Source organism: Astatotilapia calliptera, chromosome 4 (genome assembly GCF_900246225.1).
Source record: "Astatotilapia calliptera chromosome 4, fAstCal1.2, whole genome shotgun sequence".
In the NCBI taxonomy this organism is placed as follows: domain Eukaryota; kingdom Metazoa; phylum Chordata; class Actinopteri; order Cichliformes; family Cichlidae; genus Astatotilapia; species Astatotilapia calliptera.
The window spans coordinates 27,533,173-27,551,120 of NC_039305.1; the positions used below are offsets into that span (position 1 = coordinate 27,533,173).

Here is a 17,948-nt window from a genome sequence, read left to right on the forward strand (position 1 = left end):
TATGTTACAAAAAAGTTGAAATATGACAAATTCATATCCAAACAACTAATAACTTGCGAATGGAAAGTGTCACGACAAGACTTCCGTCTCTCTAGCAACCTTCTCCACCTTATGTGGTGTTCCCAGGCCAACCGAGAGACATAATTTCTCTCCAGCATGTCCTGTATCTATCCCCTCGGTGGGACATGGCCAGCCTGAACACCTTACCTAGGATGTGACTGCCATAGCTGGCTTTTTTGATGTGGTGGAGTAGCAGCTCTACTTGGGGCCCCTCCTGAATCACTCAACTCCTCACACTATTGCCAAGGGAGAGCCCATCCACCTTTAAAAAAGCTCATATCGGCTTCTATCCACATTCTCATTGTGTTGTCTTTAAAAGAACTAACAACAATAGTGTTAACAAAAAGATCAGACTTTTCAACAACAATGCAGAGAGCTGCATAACATTTATGACACAGCTATTTACCCAAACTGACCATCAGTTAAAATTAACAATGAGATTAAACAACTAGTATGTGTGACCATAGCAACGATCAGATATCTAGTCAACTAGTCGTGTACAATCCTACTGTGCATCCTAATATTTAATTTATCCCTTACTTTTGTCTTATTCAAATGCTACTGGCAATTTATGTCACATTTAAAAATATATATATTTTATTCAGTTCTGAGCTAATAAGATTCAAAGGTTGCTTCCAATTTTCAGCATTTCAGCATTCAGGATTTCAGCAGATCCCAAGATATATATATTTTGTTTAAATCACACATTTTACAAATAATTATTATACATAAAAACCTGGCCCTAATACACCATAATAGGGATGGACCGATCCGATATTACGTATCGGTCTGATACTGACCTAAATTACTGGATCGGATATCGGAGAGAAATAAAAAAATGTAATCCGATCCATTAAATATCAGGAAAGCATCTCACAAAGCTTGCGACACGGCGTAACTCAGCGGCTGTGGTCTGCGAGACCTGTCGGCGGTCTGGTTGAGCATTTGGAGCCTCGCTACCAAACCGGCATTTCATCTCCGAGAAAGTTATCCCAGCGAGAAGTAAAGAAAGTGTGTAAGTTCATCTCTGAATGTTAGTAAAGCATTCCCACGTTAAGCTTAACAACTGATATATGGAGCGACTGCCTCTTCTCTCTCCCTCCCTCTCCTGTTGCTACTGCAATCATGAAACTGATCAATGATCAGCTGATCGGCTTTTCTCTCTTGTTTGTTTTTGGCCCACTTTGCACCAGAAAGAGGAAACCAGCGGCTAAACAACAGCAGCATGTTTAAGCTTGATAAACTGCTGTTAGATTTTATTTAATATTACTTTCCACACCAGGATCCTTTTCTACGTAGCTGACGGCTGGTAACTGTGCAGGGGCGGGTCTAGCAAAGTTTAGCCAGGGGGGCAGTTAGGCCATTAACAGGGAAAGGGGGGCACAAAGACATACTTTTCTTTCTTATTCTCATTTAAAATGTCTGGCTTTTAATAAATAATTATCTGAATCTTACACCCAAAGTTTTTTATCTGATGTAAAAGAATATAGAAGTCCATTACTGTATATAGTAACTATAAAGTCTAATATATCCTAGTAAGCTACAGTACTTTTTCCTTTGAGAAGGTACCATCTGTGCAGTCTGCAATTCTGTTGAAGAGAGATGTTGAATCTATTTAATTACTCTTGAAAATAATTGATTTCTGTGCAATTTCTTTCACACTGCATCAAAATAAAGTTGATTACGTTGATTAAGCATCATGAGGTGGAGGGTGGGGTGTGGCTCCCTATGTTTTTTTCTTTTGCTGGGAGTTGGCAGCCCTATTAGTTAGGCTGCTAAATTTTTCTGCTAAGTACTCTCTAAAATACCAGAATAGGGAGGATGGTGCAGGTTTAAGTTTATTAGATTGATCAGTATTGCTGAACTATGAAATATTTTGGGTGCAGTGTATTATTTGCATACAGGTATAACTAAATAGCTTTAGTGTTTTTTTTATTAAACTTGAGTATGAACTTATACAAAATGCAGCAAGATATTAAAAAAAACAGTTTTATTGATTAAAAAATACACTTTATCGGATTCATATCGGTATCGGCAGATATCTAAATTTATGATATCGGTATTGTGTCGGACATAAAAGTGGTATCGTGCCATCTCTACACCATAATACACACCCATCTTCACATCTTTCATCTTAAAAGGTATTTTGTAATCCTGTTGATATTTACGGCTCATCTTGGACAATTTTTGTCACACACTAATTTAAATACTTTAACAAACTATTACTTCAGCAAATGATATTCAGTTTCATCATTGCACACTGCAAAATTGTGGCGTTTTTTTTTTTTTTTTGTTTGCTTGTTGCGTTGGGTTTTTTACTGAGGTGCATCTGGATATTTTGTAATCAGTTGCTAAAAACGAATTCCTTCATATTCATTAACATTACTCGTAGAAGCCATCCTTCATTTTGAGCTAAGTCTGCACATTTTAGTATGGTACACATCATGATTAATTTCAGAACATGAAAAATTCACCTACCAATGTTTTGATACAGGTTAGAGATTGTACTTTCTGAAGGAACAGCTGGCTCTAGGAGGGAGACAAAAAGAAGTCAAATGTGCAAACATGTCATGCATTCATTCCTGAAATAAATGTAAACTTTTAACCAATCGCCTTAGGACCCTCTTCCTGTAAACAGACAGTTGATTCAAGCGAGCAGTTGTTTCAAGAGCAGACAGTAAATCACTGTGATTGCAAAGCCATCATTGCAAAGCCATTGCAAAGCAATCATGTGTGTAATCATGCACACAAAATGATGGCTTCTTTGTGTTCTACACATGGAGGTTGTTGATATGGGGAGGAATGAAAACGAATTATTGGTTCTTTTACTAGTTAGCTAACAAAAACTAATGTTAGTCTATTGAACCAATGAACCGATCTTGTGACATATAACATTCTGTACTGACAGAAGACTCAATACTGAATCACAGGCTCCTCCATGGTCCTGAAACTGTACAATGGCTATGCAAAATAAAGGGCATTGGTTGTAACTGTGTTTTCTGCTTTGACAAACCAATAAGGCAGTCTTTAAGATGACGCGTTGACATTTTATATAGGAAATGTAGCTATGTACATATCCTAGACATATTTCCTATATTAGTAATCCTCACCAGAGTAGTAGCGTGTTTTATCTTCTGAACAATTCCATTGTGACCAAGGTACTGTAGGGACAGCCAGAGAGGCAGTGCCCGTAGCTTCTCCACAGGGTGGCTGGAAGTTAAACCTGCTGCCAGAGACTGGGAGACACAGTACAGAGACGCAGCGCAATGAGGGAGTTGCACAAACATAATTCCCAAGACCCCACTGGATCACCAAAAGATGTCACAAAAGTGATCACAATATGCACTCTTTCAGTTTCTCTGAAAATGATGTCAGCCCACCAGTGCAGGGTCTTCATGTCTGTAGAGGGTGACAGCAGTCACAGCCGGCAGTCCTAGCCACGGACCTGGTGTCAGTGTCATACTGTCACTTCTGGTGGCTGCCTGCAGAGACATGAAAGACCAATACCGATACACAGAACTTACATTAACACTTACAAGAATGGCGCATACATTGGAGGCTGTGGGAAGGAGAGAATCAAGTGCTCTTATTTCTGTTGAGTTTCTAAACTTTCACTTGTATCTTCAAAACAAATTAAAGGAACACTTTTAATCAGTGAAGAATCAAGACATTCAAACTTTTGGGATATATCTGGTAAGTAGTAAAAGGGGTTGGTCATCAGTTTCAACTGCTCTAGTGTTAATGAACACAAGTGCACTAGAGGGGCGACAATGAGACAACCGCCAAAGCTGACTGTTTTACATTTGACTGGGGTCAGTGTCACTACTGGCAGCATGAGATGGTATCTGGATCCTATGGAGGTCCCACAGGTAGTCCAACACCTCCAATTGCCAAAAGATTGTCATAGAAGGTAGTACTGGTAACAGTAAAGTGCCCAATATCCTCTAGTTTGCCCTGTGCTCACTGCCTGGCAACATGGATCCTAACTGGCATTTACCATAGGACACAAGAACGGGAATCCGGTAAAAAAAAAATTTTTATTAAGTCCTGATATGTAAAACCTTTGAATTTCAATGGAGTGTGCTTTCTTTTTTTACAGTTGTAGTATAACCCCATATTGGATAGATTTTAATATAAGTTTACCATGATAGAAGAGGTGACCTGACCCAGTGCTAGGGTTGCCAGATTAACCCTGAAAAAGAAAACACATAATCAGCTAACATTACAGCAGCGATGTAAATTTAAAAAAAAAACAACTCCACTTTTTCTTCAAGAATTAGTGGCAAAGAGCAGTGCAAACCAAGCTTTTGCTATAATTGTACAGGTAAGAAAATGGATGAAGACAAGAGAGTTAGACATAATTGGGATCACGTCAATACACAGCTAGATTTCTGGAACCGGTCTCCTGAAGAAGAGCTCAATTTTGTTCTTTTGAAGTTGTCTTTGGTGAGAGGCAGCAGGCAGGGGTGGTTTGGTTTGGTTAGGCCACGAATATAGGCTTTCAGTCTGCCTCAAAGCAATTCTGGCAAACCATCAGGGGGAAGTGTTGCTCTACTTACCTGTCTATTTTTTGCAGATGACGTGGTTATGTTAGCCTCACTAGGCAAAGACTGGAGAACCTCCAAGTCTTAGGCCATGGTTCTCAGCTGGAAAAGGATGGAGTACCCTGTCTAGGTTTCTGGGGCTTTATTCAAGAGTAAGGAGGGAGTTGAGTGAGAGACAGATAGCAGAATTGTACTGATTGACTATGGTGAAGAGTGAGCTGAATGTGAAAGTAAAGATGACAATTCACTGATTGAGCGACTCTCTTCCCTTTGATATGTCCTTGAGCTCTGGGTATTGACTGAAATGATGATATTGCAAATACAAGAAGTGGAAATTAGTTTTCTCAGAAATGTAGTTGAGCTCTTCCTTGGAGAAAGGGCTAGTGATAAAGAGCTCGTCCATTGAGAAGGGGCTTAGAGTGTGGAGAGCAAGGAGCAGTTGGGGTGATTTGAACGTATGACTGGGACGGCTCACTGATGTCAAATGTTTCACACATGTCCGTGAAGGTTCACAGTCATCCAGGTCATGGTAGTCTATGCCCAGAGTCAGGTCTGAGCATATCTGCTTAGACTGCTGCCTCAACAATAACCCACATAACCTGACAGATAGTGTTCGGATTGATCCAAACAAATTGGCTTCTTTTTTTCAGCTGCTTGGCAGCAACCAAGTATCATTTTCGAGCCACCATAATATCACAGAAGCTGGGTCATCGAAAATGTACTTTGCATGAATATAAAATCAGTCTAAACATCCATTTGAAATTGTTTTGTTTTTGCAATCCATCTATTTTAGAGGTTGACAGGAGCTACCCACCCCTCTACATGAAGCCACATGTTGTACTGATCACACAGTTCCTTCAGTCGACCTAACTTGTCTGTGTGCCCTGCTCCAGGGGTACCTGAAAAATTAAAATAATGGATAAGTGGAAGAGAATGGATGGTTGGATGAATGGAAATATATCAAAAACATATAATTAAGTCACTGAAGTTCATATTCAAAATGCAGAGAATACTCTGCATTCTGAATTGCTGTTTTACCATCAAATGTATCATCTTTAACTCTTTAAGCACAGACATATATAAAGTGCAATGTATAAACTGTGACTGTCATTTACCTGCATTGGCAATCAGCAACAAAGGAAGCTTCCCTGCATTTATGTCCTCTTTGATGAGTTTTTCCAACAGGGCAACATCCTGACAATGACAAAAAGGATCCAAGCCAAAATAGTTTTTATCTAAACTACCTGACAGATAGGTGTATGTGTTTTTCTAATCTGTGTTCTCCTACCATTTGGTGTTGGGATCCAAAGAGGGTGTTGCATGGCACTGTGCACAAACTGGAGAGAGGCAGGCCAAGCTAATGATACAAACACTGGCATGAAAATCACTATCTATTGTGTATTCAACTGGATGAAGTACAAGAGATCCTATATAATGGTAATACTGTCCTTCCACCCCCCCCCCCAAAAAAAAAAAAAAAAAAACAAAGGAAAAATGAAGGAAAAAGTCTGAAGTGTATAAGTTACAATATTATTATTTCAGGTTTGATTTAAAAAAAAAAGTGGAATCAAAGGATAAAAGCAGTGTCATCTCTGGTGCCTTTCCCCTCGAAGCAATCATGCTAGGTAAACACATTGTTACATACATTGACAAAAAATGTATGATTAATCACCCCAAAACTAAAGGAATAGTGCTCTACTTCTAAAATTAGTTGGTAGTGTAGGATTGGATCTGCCATTACCGTGACTTTAGGTGTATTCCTATAAAGTATTTACACACGCCTTTTTTAAAGCTCGTGTGTCCCAGCCATCCTACCTGGCTGCACAGATGCTGTCCGAGACCAGGCCTGCAGGAGGCACTCTGATAGATGACTGGCTGCCTGGTGTTTAGGACCACATAACCCTCAGTGGCATATTCTTCATAGCGAGCGTTGATAACGAGCCGGCACACTTTTACAAGGCCATCCCTGTCATCCTCATGAAAGCAGGTAGACCCATTCTCATACCTGAGGAACAGATGAGCAGCATGGACGGTTGGACAGTGCAAAAGGATTAAAGTAATAGTCCAAATAAGCAAATTTCATTATGAGAAATATTTCTGTTGTTTTGATTCAGCAATGCGCCCCAGGGCAGCTGTGGCAACAATGTAGCTTGCCATCACCAGTGTGTGAATGTGTGGATGACTGAATGTAGTGTAAAGTGCTTTGGGCTCCTTAGGGACTAAGTAAAGCGCTATACAAATACAGGCCATTTATGACGCTATGAGAAAGACTTGATAAAGCCAGGTTAGGATGAGAACACTTTGAGAGTGTTCATTGAGAAATATAGAAAAGGCGATAAAGAGCTGCACTGTGCTGTTGTAGATCTAGAGAAAGCATACGATAGGGTGCCAAGAGAGCAACTGTGGCAGTACATGAGGAAGTCAGTAGTGGCAGAGACGTATATATGAGGCCGGTACAGGACATGAAATGAGGACAGCAACACAGTGCTGAGATGTCTAGTGTTACAGATGGGTTCAAGATGCGAGTGGGATTACATCAACAATCAGTTCTGAGCCCCTTCTTGCTTTCACTGGTGATGGATAGGTTAACACTTGAGGTCAGGCCGGAGTCTCTGCGGTGTTCGCAGATGTATAAGAGAGCGTGGAATGGTAGAGATAAAGTCAATAGAAACAAGACAAATATATGCGTGTGAATGAGAGGGAGACAGGTATAAGAGTGAAGCTGGATGAGTTTAAATACCCGTGGATAACCAACCGAAGCAATAGACAGTGCACAAGAGAGGTGAAGCAGGGAGTGCAGGGAGGGTTGACTCGATGGAGACGAGTGAAGAACTGTTAAAAAATTAGATGCTAAATATAACGGCAGTATATTAGGACTCTGTTCTATATTGGCATATTTTTAAGATTTTATTTTAAAAAATAGCAAGCTCATTTGCATGAAGAGGGGAGCTGGAAAGGTGGCCTCCAAAACATAATGTAGAGGTGCTCCTGGTGCCTTCCTCGTCAGGCCTTGCAAAATCAAAACTTGCTTTGTAGAAACAATATCAATTCAAACAATACTTCTTATTCTTCTGTAAATATTTCATGAAGTCTGTAGCGAAAAGGAATTGGTCCTGTTATTATCAGTCTGAAGAAGTCACCAAGTCAGCATGTTTGTAGACCTCATTTTCAGAAATCTTTTAATAATTAAGACAAGATGTCATATGGCATGTGCATGATGGTGATTTCCACAGACACACAGCTGCAGGGTCATACCTGAAGAGCCTGCAGAGCCACAGGGTGGTGTCAGACTGGATCCGAGTGGTCAGCTTTCGCAGTTGTTCTTTGTCCATCATTGAGATGTAGGCTGCCAGGCTGTGACCCAGCAATGCCATCTGACCGTGTTCACCCACATTCTGCATCCTGTTGAACACAGCACTTTCTGATGAGCCTTTTCTGATTAGCCTTGTGCGGACTATTATTGTGAAATGGCGGTATGTAAATAAAACTGACTTACTTCTGACTGGGTTTATCCTCTTCATCCTCCTCTTCATGAATAAGGTTATGAACCAGGCGCAGTACAGTGGCAACATCCTGACCACTGCACAGGAGACATGAGGAACAGTTCTCACAGTTCATATCAAATGTACTATAATGTACTGAAGTGAGTGGAGCAAAATCTAAAAGTCCAACAACAAAGCGTTCCCTGTCAGCTTCTCTCTATCCCTCCCTTTATATTCACTTTGAAACTTGTTGAGAAGTAGGACTTATCTTTGCCTATTCAGAAAATATTCTGCCGTCTCTCGTTTCCAGTGCTGATTCACTGGTATTGCTGGTATCAGTTCAGTGACTTCAAAAAAAATAAAATTTAAATCAGGATGCACAAGTTTAAATGTATTTTTTTCTCTGATCCACACAGACTCAACACTGATAAATGGAGTGCATCTGGAAAGTATTCCCAGTGCTTGATTTGTTTCACATTTAACCATGCTACAGCCTTTCTCTAAAATGGATTACATGTTTTCCGCACACAAAAGATGTCTCTGTACATTCCTGCATCGTTCCTGCTGCCCCACAGCATGATGCTGCCACCACCATACTTCACTGCAGGGATGGTTTTGGCAAAGTGTCGAGCAGTGCCTGGTTTCCTCCAGTCAGGCTGTCATGTGTATTTTACTGAGGCTTGGGTTCCATCTGCCCCCTCTACCATACAGACCTGACTGGCAACAGAAATGGCTATCCTCCTGGAAGGTTCTCATTTCTCTACAGAGCAATGCTGGAGCTCTGTCAGAGGTCCAGCTGTAGGAAGAGTCCTGCTGGCTCCAAACTCCTTCATCATGGAGGCCACTGTGCTCATTAGGGCCTTTAATACTGCAGAACTTTTCTGTAGCCTTTCCCAGATCTGTGCTTTGATACAATCCTGTCTTAGAGGTCCTCACACAACACACTGGACTTTATGGCTCAGTTTGTGCTCTGATATGGGACCTTATACTGACAGGGGTGAGCGTTTCCAAATCATGTCCAGTTAACTGAATTTATAACAGGTGGACTCGAATGACAAAGGCAGTGAATATTTATGTTGTTTTTTTATTTTTAAGAAATTTGCAACAATTTCAAGCAATTTTTTTTCACATTGTCATTATGTATAGAGGTTTACATTACTACATTTTAATACATACATCTCATAAGGGTAACACGATAAAATGTGGAACAAGTGAAGCACTGTGAATTCTTAACAAACGCAGTATTGTGAAAAAAGAGGATTCCATGTTCTTTCTCCCACATTAACAAGACAATTAGAATTTACTTCTGTATATCACAACTGCCAAGAAAACAATCTTCAACCTGAACTGCCTGTGTGTGAATATGAGTGTATGTGTTTTTGTCGTGTGTGTGTGTGTGCCTTACTCTCCCTGAAGGGGTCCAGGGATGCAGCTTCTGCTGAAATGCTGTCTCTCTGTTGCTGCCTCCGGCTCTCTAAATAAACAAACAGATTTTGCAAAGTGTTACTTCGCTTTCCGTGTTGTAATATTCTGCCCTGCAGTTGACTGTACTCTGTATCTTAAAAATAAAGGTAATTCAGATATGAAGTAGTTTTATATCTTTTTATTATGGCATTAAATGTCAATACAAACACGTTTTAGTGCAGCAGTAGGTTTGTGTAAGTGCAGTTATCATTTTACAGCCCAGCAGCTCAACATTATGATGAGTTTCCAATGTCCACAATTAAACTTTCAAACCCAAAACAAGAATCTACCTCTCTATATTCCAATAACTCAGACTTGTATGTTGCGGTCCCATAATGCATTGCATTGGTGAGGTCACAATCCCTAACTCAAGATAATTGCTTGGTAGTTTGCTGATATTATTTTGTACCTGCAGTGTGATGAACTCTTACCTCTGTTCCTCTCCCAGGAACCTCATGGCTTCACTCAGATTTTTTCCCACTTGATCCAACGTGGAGTCCACCATATTCTTTAATATGCGAGTGCTCGCTGGAAGAGATTTAAAAACACTGACATTTTATAATCATCATTACTGTTTCAATTTCACTTGTGTGACAAATTTCATTCACTGAACGTGCACATGTACATTCAAGCACACTGATTTTCTGCAGACTGTACAACATGGTGGAGGTTCCAGTGGTGTTATGAATGTTGTCAAACAGATGGACTGGCACTTCTATAGCTATTACTTGTATAGTTTTGGAATCAAGAAACCAAGAAAACGATTCCTGAAAATTACCAAAGGACAAGAGCGTTTGCCTGCTCAGTGTGTTAACAAATAAATGCTGTCCTTTTGTGTTTACACGCTTCAATAAATCGCTGCGTCTAAGCAAAATATAAAGAACTACTTTATGCCATAGGGAAATGGATAAATGATCTATTCTACTAAAAGAAATTGGGTTCAAATTAAAAAGTTTGAAAAGAAACATGCAAAGACTGGGATGGGGATTGTTCCAGCCATGTCATAGCGCTACCAGTAGTGTAGTGTAATGTAAACCACAGTGGAAGCTTTTATAAAGTTCAAAAATATCCTAACACATTTATATTATTTACATACTATCTCACAGCTGATTGTAATGACAGAAATTACACATGTATTCCTGGGATTCATTTTCATTTTCATGTCTCTGACAGAAGACATAAAATACTTTAGATTCCACAAGTGCAGCATTACAGTGATTACAAATGCAACAAATAGCTACTGTGATTCTTAATTAATCTTGTCATTACCTTCTTGATGAACTATTTAATTCTATTAAATATTAAGAAACACTGAAAAATGCTGCCCGATAGCTCACAGTAACACATTGTGATAGCTTCTCTAATTAAACCAGCAGCCACTTCACTAACACTTGTAAATAAGAGATATCTATTGTTATAGAGTACATACATAATAAATGAATAATATGGGGGTTACAATCCAATGTACTGTATACACATCATTACATGCAAATTCATCTTGTCTCTGTAACACAATAAAAACCACAGGGGTATAGTGAGGACTAAGATTTGAGAAAAAGACTTTCGCAAAGTGAAAATATGTTTGAAGCACAGACTTTCAGCTTTCATTTAATAGGTTTTTCTTAAAGAGTACTGCATTAAATGTTTAGCAATTACAGCCACGTTTATACACCGTTTCTCATTGGACATTGTCAGTCATTGCACAACTGACTGACAAACAGATCAATGACGAGGTGAGGCCCATTCCCTTTTATTCCATGACAGATTAACCAGAGAGTTTAATCCAGCTACTGAATATTTGGCAGCTGTTCACTGTAACTCTGAGGTTATGTACTTGACAGGCTTACATTTCATTGGTAAAATACAGTAGAGCATTCAAATGTGTGTGGACTATCTGAACTTCACTGTGTTTACTCTGCACAGCTGCTGCACAAAACACACTTTTATGAGCCTAATGTTTGAAACATTACTGCAGAGATACAGATGGAGGTGTGCCCACATCAAACACCAACATTAATATGTTGGTGTTTGATGTGGTGCCAGTGTGCCTGCACATGTGATGTGACAATAAAAAGTGATTTGATTTGATTTGATTTACTAATGTCATATTTTTCAAATATATTACCAGTATATATATAAAACTGCTAATTGTGACCTAAATACCAAAGAGAAATATACCATCTATTAAGTCATCTCCTCCCAGTCAGACACGTCTGAAACACCTCACTTAGCAGTCAGCCAGGATGCATCACATTCAGATGGCCAAACTACCTCAGCCGTGGTTAAGATGCAGCAGGTGGTTTTCTGATCTCTCTTCACTTATCTGAAGAGAGCCAGACAGTCCCTTTTGGAGAAAGCTCATTTATACCACTTTTATCCATGATGTCATTCTTTTGGTCATGGCTAGTGGCCACAGGTGAAGATAGTAAGGTAAAGAGGCACAATCACACGTCATCCACTCACCCCGAATCAATTTTTCACGAGAGACCCTGCCAGATGCATTGTACCACGTAAACACAGCTACTGAAATCACATGCGTTTATGAGGAAATGCTCCACAAAGGGGATTTCATACAGTATACGAAAACAAGATAATGTTTGAATATTGTGCATTATTACATTATTGTGTTCAATTAAAAAGAAAAAATAATCACAAAAACGATTAATTATCAATAAACATAGAAGCATAGAAAGCCCTAAATCAAATCCATATTTGCTGTACACACTTTTGCATTGTGTTTGAATTAAGTTTTGACTTGTATAACAGTTTTATTTTATAATAATACAATGGCCTCTTTTAGCCTGCTACAGTGTTATTACTGTATTAGAAGATAGTGTAGCTTCAAATAGAAAAAAGTTTACCATCTGCTCCAAATCTATGCTCTGACAGGCGCACTGCTGCTGTCCTGTTGGGGGAGGAGTTTCGTAGATGTCACATCAGGCTGCTGTCCCTTCCTGGCCTGACAGCAAAGCAGTGTCACCAGCTGCCATACCACCTTAGTGTACATTATGGCGAGGGCTGCTCCATAGGTCCCCTTAGAAATACAGGTTTGGTAGAGGTTCCACCCAGAAGACGGCGAGAGGACAGCGCATAGGAGCAGTGCGTCCGCGCGGGCACGCGGAGCTTGCAGGACACAGACACACACGAGCAAGCGCGCCCACCCCGCTCGGTCCGTCACACACAGCACGGACCGAGCTCTCTCTCCTCTCTTTCACTTACCTTCACTACTCAGCTGACAGGCTGGCCGGCTGTGCACCCCGGACAAACGGATGCAGAAAATCTGTAGCTATGTCACGCCGCAGTGTCCGGTCTGGAGAGCTGCGTGCTGAAATGTTGAATTGGACACGTATTTACTGCTCCGACTTCTTTTAGTTTCCTGCAGACTGAACCGGAGAGTTTACTTCCTGGACCTGACGTGCGACGTGCCTTCGTTCCACGCTGGCAACGCTGACGTCATGGTTTTGTCACAGGACTGTCCAGGTGGCATTTTTTAAAATTTCTATTTTAACGAACACAGAAATAAAACAGTAAAATTACAAATAAATAAGTAAACAAAAATACAAAGCGTGTTAAATCGCAGACTACTCCTTGGGAGGACATGTTTTTTTAGTGAGAAAAAAGTGATCCAAAAGGAGTAAACTTTAAATTTAACAGAGAAAAACCCCAAGGTAACGAGTAAATAAAATTAACATTTTAACTTTTTTTTCTTGGAAATTATCTCATGGTCAGTAGGGGTGGGGGGAAACATCGATACTGTGTAGTATCGTGATATTTTGTTTGCTAATAATGTATCGATACAGGGACAGCAGAAATCGATATTTTGTTACAAAAAAAGTTTTTGTGGACTGGAACATGCTCTGACTTCAGAGCATGTTGATCAGCTCCTTTTTCTGAGCAAGAATCCTGACACTGTCCAAATGTGTTTAACTTTTTTTATGGCAGCAATAAACATTACAGTTTACTTATTTTAATTTAAGACGTTTTATTTTAATTAAGTTTAAAACTTTTTTATTTAATGTAAAATTATATTTTGTTTTAATTTACTTTCAAATTCTTCTGTTGCTGAAGGGGCTGCATAGTTTTCACAAATTGCATAGTTCAGAATAGCTATAATTGTACCAGATGGTTGCATTCAGTTAAGTTGGACTAGACTGTAATACAAACCGTTCAGTTTGTCAACAATAAAACTGACTGAAATGAGAGAAAGACTGAGTGTGAGACTTTGTTATTAGATAAAATGAATATTGATAAAGTTTACCTTTATGTACAGAATCTGAATATTGCAAAATATTTAAAAAAAATTGCAATAATATCGTATCGTGCGTTAAGTATTGTGATAATATCGTATCGTGGGCTGTATGGTGATTCCCACCTCTAATGGTCAGTGTATCTAATGCTAAAGAAACAGTGTTGTAGCTTTAAGTGCCAAACAAATCAATAAATAAAACAAGTTTGTTTCTGTTTTTCTTTTGTTTTTGTATTAAGTCTATTTGTTTGAGTGTGCGTCTGTTTTATTTAGATGCTCTCTTGTCTCCAATACTTCCCCTGTGATTTTGCTCACCTGTCTTGTTCTCCCAGCGGTCTCCACTTCCCCTGATTATCCCTCTTTTGTGTCTACATAGTCCCTGTCTCCTCTTGCCTTCCCCCCAGTGGCTCCCTGGGCCAGTGTTTCCGAGCCTTAGTGTGCTGTCTAAGTTTTAGGTTTCAGTAAGTTTATAGTTTTCATCTCAGCCAAAATGATTGTCTTGTGTTTTTTTGTTCAACTCTCACAATCTGCATTTGCGACGCTTCCTGAAACACTGAAACGCTCGGAACATCCGTGTCGGGCTTTGAAAGAATGTGAAAGCCATCTCCACAGTGACATCTGCTGGCCAATTTGACTATCGCCACAGCATGATGTTCTGTGAAACAATGACAAAGAGAAGACACAATTCAAAACAAAACTACGTCTTATACCAGCTTGGTATTGATGGTGGTGCCCACACGTGTGGGAGGAATCCCCGCACAAACAAGTCAAGAAAGATAGTGAGGCTGTTATAGACAGCAGGCTGTGATCGTAATAAACAGTGTGCCTCAGCAACATTCTTATGGCGTTATTTTTGTGCCACTATTCAGAGCGCATGTAAAAAAAAATTGCAGGTGCAAGTGTTGCAATTTGAGGAGAAATTTATTTTGAGCGAAGAAAAGCTAAATTTGAGTGAACAAAATTCATTGCTGCCTGCAAAAAATGTATTTCAATGTTTGCTTTTATCCATACACACACACACACACACACAGTCAGGTTATGTGTGTGTGTATGGATAATACACAATAGCAGCCCCTGTCGCTCAGCTTTTGCACTTGCTAGCAATGTGTTGCTTGCCCGTGCCCCTCTACTCTTTCTGTACACCGTTATATTTGTGCGCTACAAAACCAGCCAATCACAGACTTGGATGCAAAAAAAATCTGATTGGCTGTTTTGGTCTCTATGCAGCTCGAAATGACAAAATGCAATATCTCAGAATCCATTTCGTCCAAAACTCAAACGAGGCAGTGGCGGAGGAACACAGAGTGGCAGCGTTTGAAATATCACTCTTTCTGGGTCACAAAATAAACTTTTAAGATATTTTCATGTGAGAATGGTGCTGTGTAAACTTCATATATTTGCTTGATTTATCAAGACATCACATATTTGCATAAGTGCTCTAACGTTTTCGGAGATGCCTGTTACCCACCAGCTGACCTGGTGGTCACTCGGGTTAAACATAATATATAAGGCTGAACTGACAAAAAAAATCACTGACTACACCACCAGGTATTATAGGAAAAACCATAAAGCCTTTGAACTAAAACAAACGCTGTTGTGACAGTGATGTACACTGTCTTGTTGGTATATATGTATGATTTGTATCACCTTCATGTTTCCCTCTCACCACATATCCAAACCGATATCATGGCCAGCAGCTTTTACAGCTGTGGCTCCAGCAAACATCAGCTGATACTAGAAAGTAATATTAAATAAATTCTAACAACAGCTTATCAAGCTTGAACGTGCTGCTGTTGTTTAGCGTGACATCCGCTGATTTCCTCTTTCTGGCGCAAAGTGGGCGATAAACAAACAAGAGACGATCAGCTGATCATTGATCAGTTTCATGATTGAAGTAGCAACAGGAGAGAGTGGGGAGAGAATGAGAGAAGAAGCAGCAGCTGTGCACCAAAGACAGAATAACTCCAGCTTTGTGTCTTTCTCATTGTAGCTGAAGTCCGGGACGAATCGCGTTCCTTTCCCCCTCAATACGGATGTATTGTAATTGGTCCAGCCCAGAGTTGATCATGACCAACTGGCTAATCCACCACCTTTCATTGTTTATACCGTTACAAAGACAAACAAACAAACAAAAATTAAAAATTACCATCAGCCCACCGGGCAAATGCCCAACGGCCAGTCCAGCTATGCGGTCAGCTGGTGGGTAACAGGCATCTCCGAAAACGTTAGAGCACTTATGCAAATATGTGATGTCTTGATAAATCAAGCAAATATATGAAGTTTACACAGCACCATTCTCACATGAAAATATCTTAAAAGTTTATTTTGTGACCCAGAAAGAGTGATATTTCAAACGCTGCCACTCTGTGTTCCTCCGCCACTGCCTCGTTTGAGTTTTGGACGAAATGGATTCTGAGATATTGCATTTCGTCATTTCGAGCTGCATAGAGACCAAAACAGCCAATCAGATTTTTTTTGCATCCAAGTCTGTGATTGGCTGGTTTTGTAGCGCACAAATATAACGGTGTACAGAAAGAGTTGAGCGGCACAGACAGAAATGTTGAGAGCACAAGCAACACATTGCGAGCAAGCACAAGTGCAAAAACTGAGCGACAGGGGCTGCTAAAGACTATGTGCACGTTAGCATATGCTACTTCCGGTGCGGAAACTCCTGTGGGGAGCTTTGTTTCCGGTGTTCTATTCGCGCCCTGTTTACGGTGCAAAACAAGTTAAGGAAATGAATGAATCAAGCGGCGATTTACATTTCTATAGATGTCTTGGGTATTTACCCAATATATCTGTAAATGATGTTCATCGACTTGTCGATATTTTTTCCCCCGTGCCTCAGAGCAAAAGAGAAAAGGGATTCAAATGTTATATTTCTCAGTATCTGTAAACAGCGGTCCCTTGTTTATCGCGGGTGTTATGTTCTAAAAATAACCAGCGATAGGTCAAGTAGCCAGTTTTATTTTTTGACGGTGCCAAAAATCCGCGATACAGCGAGGTGAAAGGTGAACCGCGTTATAGCGAGGGACCACTGTAATTTTGAAGGTAAGTCACAACATACCCTTCGTAAATACTAATGTATAGAAACCGTTACCAACAATCGTTCATTTTTTGTGTGGCTTTTTTTCACGGTTTGTTAACATAGGGGTGGCTGTAGCTCAGGAGGTAGAGCAGGTCACCTACAGGTTGGAGGTTCGATCCCAGGCTCCTCCAGTCTGCATGCCAAATATCCTTGGGCAAGATATTAACCCCAAGTTGCTCTCCGATGCATTCATCGGAGTATGAATGTGTGTGAGTGTAGTTAGAAAGCACTCAGTATAGAGGTAGTGCTTGTGAGAATGGGTGTGACTGGGTGAATGTGGCGTGTTGTATAGAGCGCTTTGAGTACTCCGGGAGAGTAGAAAATCGCTATATAAGAATCAGTCCATTTACCATGCTGTGTGGGTGTGTACTTGACTAGCTGATATCGACATAACGGGGGAAACATCTGGTTTGACTATTCTTCACCTGTAGTTTGAATGCTGAACATTTGCCTGTTTAAATCATAATAACTGTCACTATACAGAGATGTGCTTCTGAATGTGGACGATGTGTCTTCTGCATGCAGTAATGCAGTTCTGCTTGTGTTGAGTGATGTAAACAACTGATCGATCTCTTTAAACTCTTTAAATGTCAAAATTGATCATTCGATTTTTTATGACACAACAGTGGTGAGTGTTCCCACCTTCTCCTCTTCGTAACTTAACTCGATCTTTCCGTTTTCGAGTTTTGGACATGATTTTGGAGTATATCTTCACAGTAGCGATTGACCGCAAAGTAAAGCTACCGGAAATGTACAACCCCACATCTGGTCTCAAACTAAGAAGTTAGCATTTTCTCGTGCACAGGGTCTATTGTGTGTGTGTGTATGGATAATAGCAAACACTGAAATACATTTTTTGCACGCAGCAATGAATTTTGTTCACTCAAATTTAGCTTTTCTTCGCTCAAAATAAATTTCTCCTCAAAATGCAACACTTGCACCTGCAATTTTTTTTACGTGCGCTCAGAATAGTGGCACAAAAATAACACCATACATTCTCCCTCTGTTAACATTCGTGTCGTTCACAATAAATCAATTTATGAAGTAAAACAGAGAGAACGGAC

General features: G+C 40.0%; 1 protein-coding gene across 2 annotated transcripts in view; it reads right to left on the bottom strand.

The window, feature by feature from the left end:
* Positions 1 to 13,346, bottom strand: part of pdxdc1 (pyridoxal-dependent decarboxylase domain containing 1) — a 33,545-nt gene extending 20,199 nt beyond the window's left edge. The window contains exons 1-13 of one of the 2 annotated variants that reach the window (XM_026165898.1): positions 12,770 to 13,346; positions 9,982 to 10,078; positions 9,492 to 9,560; positions 8,101 to 8,184; positions 7,860 to 8,006; positions 6,420 to 6,609; positions 5,893 to 5,961; positions 5,720 to 5,798; positions 5,419 to 5,503; positions 4,204 to 4,252; positions 3,441 to 3,542; positions 3,171 to 3,296; positions 2,539 to 2,589 (exon numbers count right to left, since the gene is read on the bottom strand). In XM_026165898.1, coding sequence (XP_026021683.1) covers positions 2,539 to 2,589; positions 3,171 to 3,296; positions 3,441 to 3,542; positions 4,204 to 4,252; positions 5,419 to 5,503; positions 5,720 to 5,798; positions 5,893 to 5,961; positions 6,420 to 6,609; positions 7,860 to 8,006; positions 8,101 to 8,184; positions 9,492 to 9,560; positions 9,982 to 10,055 — 1,125 coding nt within the window. In that variant the 5' untranslated portion in view covers positions 10,056 to 10,078; positions 12,770 to 13,346. The other variant, XM_026165899.1, reaches the window with a different exon arrangement.
* Positions 13,347 to 17,948: the final 4,602 nt, after the last annotated feature.